Source organism: Trachurus trachurus, assembly GCF_905171665.1.
Source record: "Trachurus trachurus genome assembly, chromosome: 7".
Taxonomy (NCBI): Eukaryota; Metazoa; Chordata; class Actinopteri; order Carangiformes; family Carangidae; genus Trachurus; species Trachurus trachurus.
Window position 1 is genome coordinate 5274926 of NC_139901.1, and position 12060 is coordinate 5286985.

Below are 12060 nucleotides of genomic sequence, written 5' to 3' on the forward strand. Positions count from 1 at the left end.
TATACAAAAGAAATCCACCCATGGGCTTCTACTCATGTGTGGGTGACTGTCTGCAGGAGGAGGGCTGCCATATTACAGTAACACTTACAGGTAGAGTCTGGAGGTTTACAGTTTGTAAACAAAACATTCAAACTGGGCCCCTCCTCTCAGGCTCAACTGTGCAGCCTCCTGCCCCTGACAGCAGCAGCAGCAGCAGCAGCAGCAGCAGTCGCCAGGACTGCAAAGAAAAGAAAACACAGTGAAGTACCTGAACCTTGTGAACTGTCTTCTCTAAACCCCCTTTTGTGTGGGATGTATCTCTTGGTTCCCATTTCCTTTCTAATGCTGTTGTTTTGGTGAAATGTGATTATATGTTTTTTCCGTACCCTAAAGGTTAAAGAGGTCAGAGGATATGCCTGGCTCCTCTCTATCTGGAGAAGGTGCATGTGTAAATGATATGATAAATAACAGAGGCACGTTACTGTATATGTTTACAGTCAAACATTTTCATGCACTGTAGGCTCAATTTTTGATAAATAAAAAATCTGTGTGGATTGTTTGTGTAGGACAGTCTGAAGATGCTCTCTAGCAAGTTTGGTGCCAATTGAGAAAAAATTGAGGAGATAGGTTCAATAAGTTTTAGATTGATGGAATTCATAATTTGTAATGAGTTTAAGTGGACAAAAGTTTCTGCAGTATGGGCTCTGCACAGCTCCACTACTTCCTGAACTTAATGCTGCTCCTTTGTTTCCTATCTTACATATTGGACAAACTGATTAATCCAGGTGTGTCTGAATGGTCGCAAGTCACACCTGGATTAATCAGTTTGTCCAATCATGTAAAACAGGAAACAAAGGAGCAGCATTAATAATAATAATAATAATAATAATAATAATAATAATAATTATTATTATTATTATTATTATTATTATTATTATTATTATTATTATTATTAATGCTGCTCCTTTGTTTCCTGTTTTACATGATTGGACAAACTGATTAATATTAATAATTATTAATAATAATAATTATTATTATTATTAATAATAATAATAATAATAATATTATAATTATTCTAATAATAATAATAATACATTTTATTTATAACGCGCTTTTACAGGTGCTCAAAGACGCTTACATTAAAATAGCGACATAATTAAGATACAGAAACAATGCAGAATAACAACACAATTAAAATACAAAGACAATGTTGGAAGGTCAAAAAGAGATATGAAATGAGATAGGGTAGAGAGTCAGAGATGTATAATTTTAAAAAAGCCAGTTTTAAAAGGTAGGTTTGAAGATGTGGGGGTCTGTAGTCTCTGATGGGTTGGGGGACGAGAAGGCTCTGTCCCCCCAGGTTCGGTGCTTGGTCCGAGTTCAGGAAGTTCAGGAAGGAGCTGTGCACAGAGCCCATTGGGGCTACATTTTTGTGAAAGTTGCAAAAGTGTAGCGTAGGCTACTGCCCCCCAAGGCCAGTACCTTGCTGCAGTCAATATGGCCGACACGAGCGGCGCCATACATCCAATCCATACCGGAAGTCTCAAGCGGAAGTTAGTTAAACACCGCTCCGAGGCGAGCTACAACAATAAAAGCACGTACGTTTCAATCCATACCGGAAGTCTCAAGCGGAAGTTAGTTAAACACCGCTCCGAGGCGAGCTACAACAATAAAAGCACGTACGTTTACACATAATTATGGATTCTTTTTGCAGTTACATGTTTATCGTAACGGTATAATTGACTAGGTAATTAACTTCGTAAGTTTATAGGCTACTGTAAAACTCAGAAGTTAGAAGTCCACTAATCACTAAATATAATGTTAACTTTTCATGGATTAATAACTTCTATAACTTCTAACGTTCAACGTTAACATAAAAATATGGTTGTGTGGTGGGGTTCACTCACGCACACTCTCTCTAGCTCCCAATAGGACTGAATAATATAAATATTGAATGGACTGAATTCTCATTAAATAAACCTAGGATTAATAAAATGAGAATTTACAATATCAAATTAATTGACCACTTTCAGATTAGTCAGTAGTTGCAACATGCACACCACACAGTCATACTTTGACATTAATATTTTAATTATTGGGGGGGTAGAAAAATAGAAGACACAAATAATTGGTGGTACCAGACATTATGCACTGATCATGATCCTTCCTGTCAGGTAAGATGTGACAGAGGAGATAAAGGCCAGTTTGGGGAACTGTGCTGTCTTAAGGAGGCTCAGATTTCTTGACATCTGTAGTACAATCAGTCTGTGATAGCAAGTGTGTTCTTTTATGCTGCAGTCTGCTGGGGAGTAGGGACTTCAATCCTGCTGATCATATTTTAACCCTTCAGGGATCTTCAGGGATGAGTAGGAGCATCATGGACAACATGATGGCCCTGGACATGTGTTCCTGCAACAGAGCAGGCATTTCCTGGGTCTACAAATGTATTCATCATCAGGTTTAGCTATCAAATGAATGCAATAATTGAATTTTCCCATTTTCAGTCCTCTGTTAATCTTTCTGGAATCAAACAAAACACAATATTGCACTTTCATACTGGCAATAATAACTTGACTTGAGTTATTTTTTTGTAAACAATGCCTTTATTACAAAACAGAACAAACAAACAGAACAAACAGGGGTCGCCAGGCCATCCTGCTTTGTTGGGGGCACAGTATCTGGTGGTGGTGGGGCTTAAAACAGGCTCCCACTGGCCAACACAACCTCAGCCTTCAGCCTGGTGAGGCCTTCCTCCACGAGGATTCTGATCAAAATCTGAAAAATAGTAACATGATCCAATCATACAGTAACCTTATGATGCTGTAAAGAGTGTTCTCTTTGTTTTTATGCTTTCCAAAGGAATAAAATTGAACACCCAATAATTTCCTCACAATTCCCATGCAAGCTCGATTGACATTCTTACCTCTGGGAGCATAACATCAAAGACAAAATCGAGGAGGTAGATATCCCCTTTTTTTATCTGTTCCCCCACGCCCGTGACCTCCTCAATGACTCGAAGGACGTCAAAGATCTATTAAAAACACAAACACAAAGTAAACAAATTAACCGTTGTTACCTCTGAACACACATACACATGACTTATGGCATTTTCATTTACTCGCTGGTCACTGAGGTTAAGCGTCCTCATTTTCAGATGTTGCTTCAGATTCAATGAGGTGGAGGGATTTTGCCAGAGATACATCCGGTTGGATCTCATCTTTCCACTGATGAGATCGTCATACAGGTTCTGAAACCAAAGAGTAAAAGGTGAACATGTAATCATTAGAGAAAGTAAGACAGACTGGAACTACTGAAAGCACAGTCTATTCAAAAAAGTTACCTTGATCTGCATCTTAGAAAAGATTGACAGGATCCCTCCATCCTCAACTGCATCCATGATCCTGCAGAGAAACATGAAAATATTAGGACTTCCAGAAACTCCAAAAACTGGACTACTCAGCCACAGATTCTAGGAACAGTCACATAAAGTGAGAGGGGGCAGAACCAGAGCAGGAATATTAATTCTTCATGTTAATTTGTTTTCAATCTTTTTTTTTTTTTTTTTTAATCTGGACATATGCAGGTGGACTGATACAGTACTAAGAAAGGACTTCTGCTTGCCTGTTGGAGAGAGACTAAACCCCCCCTGAAAATAATCAAATGTTGAAGACTTTAAGTGGCAGCTTATTGTGTCACTATACATATATTAAAATAGTAAATGGTGTTATACCTCGGTCGTTCAATGTCATCTGTGCATCCACAGTCATTTCTGGTTTTTCCAGCACATTCTTTGTGCAACCAGCCCTTGCACATCTGGCACTGGACCCATTCCAGAGACTCTGCATCTGGGTACAACAGTCTAACCACACAAGAGACATCTTTGAAATTGCACATACACATACATATATACTATCCAATTGTTATCCCTACACAGTGCATGTGAAACGAATAAATCATTATTCTCCTGAATACATCTATAAAAAATAAACATAGTCCTTCAAGTCACTTCTTGAAAACACTTTGTAGCCCTTGAAGTGATCATTTCTTAAATTAAGTCTCAAACCAACCTCATTCCGGTGTTTTTTGAAATCTGGAAAACACAGAATCTCTCTGGGTCAGCCATGCACTGTCTGTCATCAGACGCCCCCTCTGCCATGGTTTTCTGGAAGTCAATTTGCAGAATTACATCCATGCCTATCTGGCAAATAGGTCATCAAAATATGCAAGACTATTTGGATTACCACTGTGAAGGACTCCAACACACACAGTTATGTGTTAAACTGTTTTTAATGACTCTAAAATCACTAAAACTTCAGTTATGTGTTCACAGCCATTTGATAACTAACATCAATGTCCTCCTCAGCCTTCCTCTTCCTCTTCAGCCTGAAGACTGGAGTATGATTTCCCTCAAGGAGCTCCTGGCATTCCTTGGTCCAGTGGGCAAAGACTTTTCCATAACTACAATGACATATCATAGAAGTACAAGGAAGTTGAGCTTCTTCTAGTCCAGTCCAGTTGTGTATTAACTTAACAAACAAGTATCAAATGGCTTTACAACGCCTCCTAATGATCAAAGAAAACCAAAACCATGCTTGGTATGCAACAACAATACATAAAGCAATGACAGTCAGTCAACAGCAGTAACAGAAAGAGTTGAGAAAAGTTACTTCATAATAGTGGAAAAATAAAAATGGCTACCAATGTTAATTTGGCCATCTCATCTAGTGAATACTTATTTCTACCTGTTCAAGGTGTTGTTTTCCAAAAGCAACAGACACCACCATCTCCGCAAAACAGGCATGTCGAGCTGAAATTGTTGTTAGTATTGTTAGTATTTAACTTTCTTGCACAACACCAACTACAAGCTTGAAGATGACATTTTCCATGTCGAAATGTACTTACAATTGAGTAGTCAAACTGTGCATCCAGGGCAATGTACAAGGCAGACTATAAGAAATAATGAGACGAGAATTGATGAAAATGAACATGTTTGAAAGTGGGTTCAAAAACTTCAACATACCGCAGCTTGTATGGTATGACCTACCATTAACATGAATATTCCACAGTCAGAACCAAAGTCTTGTCTGGGGAAGCCCTGATTTAAGAAATGCCAACGTTAATAGTGTCATCACTCACGTCAAATGAACTAGGCCAAATATAAATACCTTTAAGTCCTTGCCAGTTTTTTCTGTCCATTGACCTGCACATATGTTCTGAGCAATATGCCTGTACATTTAAGAGGAGAAATATATTTGTAGTAATGAAAAATCAGAAAAAAGAAAACATCCAGAACAATTATTAAGAACGTACAGTAAATGTCATAGGAACATGACCAAATACACTATTCACAAGAATTTGGGGATATTCAGCTTTTGGAGAAAATGTCAGAATGCACCTAAAATGCACTCTGACCTCTACAGGTGAACCTAATTTGACCTTCTCTAAGTGTTTGAATGCACATGTCCAAGTGTTCAGTGTTTCTGTACATACAACATAACGTACATAAGGTGATAAAGTCAAATATCCCAAACTTTTTTTGAATAGTGTAAAATGTAAAGGTCATAGGAACACGACCAAATAAAATGTAAAGGTCATAGGAACACGACCAAATAAAATGTAAAGGTCATAGGAACACGACCAAATCCAAATTGTTTTGTGTGTAACCTCAGAATTGGGATGTATTGCTGGCCTCTAAATCCTGACACACTCTTTGCAAAAAGGGAGTCAAGAAAGAGGATCTCTTTGTGAGCTGGCTTGATGACCTAAAGAGTGTTTTTAAATCAACAGGTAAAAACAGTATTCTGTCACAGTGCTTCACATTGCTGTTTGCTTCACAGAGGTACGTGTGCCACAGGATGAACTTGGAGCATGGCTGCAATTTTAAGTATTGACAACAAAAGACAAGAATAATAGTTTGCTTTCATTGACACAACATGCATTTGAATTCAATTGTCTATATTAAAATAAATTAATGTTTCCAATAACCTCATAAGAATGTATGCAGATACTCACACATATCTGGTAATGACCAGGTGTCCACAGTGGGATCAGAATGGCATCCTTCTGATGAGCTTGACTCTTCACAATAGGTAAGATATTCAGAAGATTAGATTATAAGATTTAATAGGAATGTGTTGAATTTTAGCATGGCATTGTATATCTAACATAAGACATATACTTACAGGTAGTCTTTCCATCGGATCATTATTGTGAGGTGGTAGCCAGGTGGGACAGACATATAGATCTTCAATGTAGACATTCTTCCCCTGATCAAGCATTGAAACATAAAAAGAATTTGATTCAAAAATATGTATACCTAGTAATGGCAAACTTCATTGCTTGTTTGCCAATGTCACTCAGGAAACTTCTGACATTCTGTTTTATTCATAGGTTGTTACACAGATAATGTAGTACCTTGGAAAGAATAATCTTCTCCATCACTTCAAAGCAGGCATTCCCAATCTATGAAAAAAATGGTTAATTGTAAAATAAACACACCAATGCTGTATTCATAGCACAATGTAGGATAATTCACTTACGGTGGAGTCCATGTCCTCCATCATGCCCAATGTCAGGAAGTCTGATCTAGTCAGGCACATTTTAAATGTGCTGACAATCAGCTCATTGCCTGGTCTGCTGGAATCCAAAACATAATTGAGCTGGAAAAATACAAACCATTTGTTAAATATACTTGTAACACCTATGTCAAACTTTCATTCATGATCCTCCCCAGGCACATAAAGAAGCTAAAAAATAAATGAAAAAAAGGGATTACCACTTTTTCCTGATCCTGATGCAAGGGGAATTGCCAGCAGGACCGTTTTGCTTCTACAGAGTGCAAGTCTGTGACACTTGCACAGTGAGGACCACAGCATGGTCTCTCATTTGAGGCCTCGAGTGGAGCTTCACAACTGGTGACTGTTTCCTCTTCAACAAAAAGACAAAGCGATATAAGACTGTAATGAAATAAACTTGAATTAATTATGCTTCAGCTGTAGTAAGACACAAATGTACCTGCATCCAGAGTTCCCCCTTCTGATTGCTGTGGCTCTGCTGACACACCACCATTAGGTTGTTGACCTAAAGATTAGGTTAGAAAGACAACTCAATGGCAAAGTCATAAACCGGGGAATTATTTTATGAAATAGAAGTTAATGTTACTGTGTAACATTAAGTTAATGTTTGACATTAACCTATAATCACTTGGCCCAAGTGTGACAGGGTAACGTTGTGCAGTTGCTTAAGTTGTAGACCCCTTCTTAACTGACGGTCCAGTATTTTATCATGTTGCTGGTTGTTTCGGTGTTCCAGAATGTTCCGCATCAGGAATATATGAGCAGAGGGCCCCATGTTATTTAAGAAATAGTTGTTTTTTCGCAGAGAAGAGAACAGTTGCTCAGCAGCCTGGCTATTTAGGTTGGCCTGAAGTTCCGGTGAGATTTGGATGCGTCTGAGTACATCCTGTGGGTCTTTGGTGTTGGCCTGATGGAATTTGTCATATACGACATAGTGGTCACTGGATCCTGTAACAGGATGGCCATTTGGTTCTGGGTTCGCAAGTTTATCAACCAGCCATGGGAGATTTATTTTAAGGTTGCCATGGCCAGCAGCCTCAACATTTTCATTTGTTGGCTCAGCGAGCCTTCCCTCATTGGGGTGGAACGGAGGGCTTTCTGGCACTCTTAAATTTGCATGGGCCACCAGTCCACGAGCAAAGTCATACACACAGACATTTGGGAGATGTTTCCAGGATAGTAACATGTCAGCGAAATCCCTAGGGCTTTCTGCTCTCAGGTTGAACTTGACACTGTACACTATCCCATGGGGGCACATAATGACAGACCATCCGCCTATGAGAATACAAAATAAATGTTTAGTCAAATTTCTTTCTGTATTTTAAGAAATAATTGTAATAATTTCACATTTCCACACTCACCAGAGGCCCCCCAAATTGACTGGAAGACTTTGTCGTAGGACTGCCTGCTTTTCATCTCATCCCGTAGCCGGTTAATTAGATCCATGCGAGACCCCTTAGTATCCATATTGCAGCTTTTGCAAAGTTTTCGAATAGTGGATACCTAGGCCATATTACATTAGGACAATAAAAAAGTGAAGGAAAAAAAGTCACCTTTTTCATGTCATTAAAATGAATCTGTGGGTAAAAAGACAAAACTAAAAAAAAGGCATGACTAAAGTATAAAATGCATTTCTCATAGTTTCTCTGCAACATCACAAAGGGCAGTGATAATGTAATTCAATAAAAGAAGGCATAATCAAGAAAGTTCACTGTGCCTTTTGCTTTAGCAGCTCATCTGCTAAGCGGTCCTCTGTCATATCACCAAGGTTAGGGTTACTGGAGGAGCTCCGTGGTGGCACCTTCTTAAACTCCGTGTTAAGAACTTTGTTGCCTTTACGGGTCTCCCCTCCAACCCAGGGTGACCAGTTGTCGTATTTTGGTTTGACAACAAATGGGTTCTTTGCAGGAGCTTCAAGGAAAAGACAGAGATTTGAATAATGTTAATTCTGAAGGGAAGAATACACAACCACCTGTGCCTGAATTTTAACATCTAGACAGACTTACAATCAAAAAATCCTCGGCTGATCATGTGGTGATCAACAGAATCCCAGAATGAAACTATGTCGTGTTCACCATTAAAATCCTCTCTTGGTTCTTCAAGCTCACTAACTGAAATTGACAAGCATAAAATACAAGTACTCTTAGATCAGATAGTTTTGTAAATAAATCTTTAGTCACAATAATAACATTTGTAAAAGAGTATGTATATGTGTAACTGAAAGGGAGTCATACCCTCAAAATTGAATACTCCTTTTCTGTGGAGGTCCATAATTACCACAGGAGGGTAAAAGCCACAATTGACACAAGAGTATCTGTACTCTGTCTCGCAAAGAGCTTCGAACTGGCAGTATCCTTGAAAAATGAGGTCACTGGCTGGAAACTTAACCTTCAGCAGCTTCTCATGAGAGTTGATGACTCGAGACACAGACACATGATTCTATAGTTAAAAACAGAAGAGTAACAGGAAAATATTATGATTGACAAAAAATACCCAGAAAAGTAGTAAAATTAATCCCAGATATCACTGTGCCTGGACATTTGCATCTGTAAATCACTGCAAATTATGTTTTAAACAGAGAATAACTGTCACAATAAATGTGCCATGTGCCAAACAAACCACATTAGCTGAAATAACTCTTGGAAAACAAATTTAGAACCAGAGCAAATAATTACATTTGTGGCAACATGAGTAGCAACACCTTGTATGGTTTGTGGTTTCACACACACCTGAAGATTGTGCCTCAAATACAGACATAGCTGCAGTGTAATGATGACACGGTCATTGAAGTTGTGGAGGCCATCTGTCCACTCCTGGTATCTGTACACCATCTGACATTTGGTGCATCTTCTATTGTAAGTTGAGATGTCTGCAATAAACATAAAAACATATATTATGATATATCAAATTAACTGTACATGATAAATCAAAAAAAAAATTAATGAACTTACTTTGTATTAAGCCTTCCATGCCAACAATTGTGGCTTTGTTAGTTATTCTAATAGCATTCTCCAGTTTTGGATTGCCTTCACAGAGCTTACAGGTTGTTTCAATAGGAAACAATTGCTGAGGGAAATCTGTTGGAGCTCTGCGGGCTGTCACATCTTCAGGGAGAGTGGTTGGTATTTTTTTGTACTTGTAGACATACCGCACACTTCTCTCCGTCTCTGCAGTGGGGTGACTGACAGAGTGAGTTGTCGTTGCTGGTGTGGTGGTTGGTGGCACCGTCTTGAAAAGGTGCTTGTGTGTCTGGAAAAGGTGCCACTTTGCAATGTATTTGTGAGTACAAGATGCACGTGCCTTAGCGCAGGGACAATGCCAGGTGTTTTTTTTAATGTTATACGTTACAAAGACTCTCCCTAAAGTGCTGTAATGTTGCAATTTTGGTTCATGAATGGAAAGGCAGATATGATTTTTTGAACCAGTAAGGTCAACAAGGACAGACAAGGGGACATGTGCTGCTTCTGCTTCTTGTTGCCTTGTTTTGCACACTGCTACTTTAGAGTCTGCAAAAAAACGGTTTTCCACCATTTCCTGGAGGACTTGGTGGTCCAGTTGGTCCTCACTGGCTGTACTGTCACAATAATCCAATGAACGGATGTGATGGCACAAGCTGTGAGAGAGGCCACTTCGCTGTGCAAGCAGGTGGTATTGCCGGCAATCCTCCATCTCACATCTTGTCACATGTTGCTGTCCCCATGTCTTGCGCTGCACATGCACTGGAACACTGAATCCTCTTAAAGTTTTTCTAACAGCATAAAGGCCATTACTTTGATCAACCGATGTACTTCGTAAGTGGGATTGTGCCGTTATGTCTTGTGCTTTGCCATGTTTTCTTTGGATATGTAAAAACAAATTCCTCTTGTACAGGACAACTGGGCAGTGTGGGCACTTTACATGGGTTGGTAGCACATCCTCAGTGACTTGTTCCTCTGCAGCAATGGGCTCCTCTGAAGTTGTAGCTGGGGGTGACTGAGGGTGATCTGGCTCTTCTGGCTCAACAGCAGGGGTCTTTGGGGATGCTGTTGTGTAGGGGGGTGACTGAGGGTGATCTGGCTCTTCTGGCTCAACAGCAGGGGTTTTTGGGGATGCTGTTGTGTAGGGGGGTGACTGAGGGTGATCTGGCTCTTCTGGCTCAACAGCAGGGGTTTTTGGGGATGCTATTGTGTAGGAATGGTCCATTTCAATGGCTGAAACCAAAGCTGGCAGTGAATATAAATGGTCCACACTCATTGATGATGACACAGTAGGGTGGGTCTCTGATAAGGGCGGTTGAGAGGGTGGAACTGATGGTTGAGAGGGTGAAACCGGTGTGAGCTGGGGCACATCACATTTGTTTTGACAGTCTGTGACATGTGTGGTAATGGCCTCTTTCCGAATTATTGTTGAACAACAAAATGGACAATGGAAATGTCCTCCATTTCTGCACTGCAGATTACATCTGCAGATGATATTTCCTAAAAATAAAGAATTAGCCGTAAAAGAAAATCATATGAGAAAACATCCTATATAGAGTATAATACAGATGTGTTTTTCCTCATTATAAACAGTTACCGGTATGTCCATTTCAAAAAGTGAAACTTCTCCAAGGAGTGCTACAAGTAGGAATCTCTTGAGAGTAACTTGCTTTCTTTGATAAACTTATCAGACATCAAAGGAGTGCAACCCAGTGTAAGACTGGTTAAAACATTACCTTAGACATGCAAAAACACAAGTATCATTCAAAATGACATGTACAGGCATATGATCTAAATAATATATTTAATCATGGCCATACCATTGAAATGCACTGCATTTGCCACATGATTCCGAAGGTGCCTGTGGATGACGCTCTCACGTTTTGTGTTGAATGAGGGGCAGAGAGGACACCCCAAACCAGACGGCAACACGGAGTAGATCAGGCTGTCGCCCTCTTTTAATATAGAAGGATGCATCTGGAAGAAAAGAATGGATGAATGAATGAATAAATGTGTGTGTTGTACAAACAAACAAGGCAACAAAGTTCTTAACACGGAGTTTGAGAACAGCAGCACTGTTTATTAAAACCGGTGCTGTGTGTGTGTGTTGTTGTGCTACTGTGCGCAATGGCACAGGCTGCACTTGTCAAGTGTGTCCCGATTGCTCTTAATTATACAACAGTTAGTTCCGACCGGTCCCAACCGAGCAATTTGATTGGACAACGAGACATTCCATAGTGCTGATATACAGTATAACAGCACTGGGACTTTTCACAGACAGTATCACTCCGCTGTTCAGCTGGACAGGACCTAAATCAGAGCCACGCTCCCCATACAGGAGCTGCCCCATCTCTCTGCTGCTGCTGCTGCTGCTACAGTTATAAACGGACCTGAACATTAAAACCTGGACCTGACCTGGTCCGTCTAATTGGCGATAAATCTCTACTAAACCCGGCTGGGAAAAAAATCGCCGCGGGGGCAACTACGTTTTGACGGTGATGTGTTTTGATATTAGCATTAGCTGTTGTTAGCCACGTAGCTCAGCTACT

General features: G+C 39.8%; 1 protein-coding gene across 1 annotated transcript; it reads right to left on the minus strand.

Moving 5' to 3' along the window:
- Positions 1 to 2673: 2673 nt before the first annotated feature.
- On the minus strand, positions 2674 to 5185 carry LOC310988908 (uncharacterized protein; the record flags this gene model as incomplete). Its single annotated transcript, XM_083975712.1, has 9 exons — positions 5024 to 5185; positions 4882 to 4926; positions 4326 to 4437; positions 4047 to 4141; positions 3710 to 3838; positions 3320 to 3380; positions 3098 to 3226; positions 2903 to 3010; positions 2674 to 2754 (listed from the first exon to the last, which is right to left on the minus strand). Exons 2-9 carry the CDS (start codon positions 4902 to 4904, stop codon positions 2674 to 2676), a joined length of 738 nt encoding a protein of 245 aa, XP_083831838.1. The 5' UTR covers positions 4905 to 4926; positions 5024 to 5185.
- Positions 5186 to 12060: the final 6875 nt, after the last annotated feature.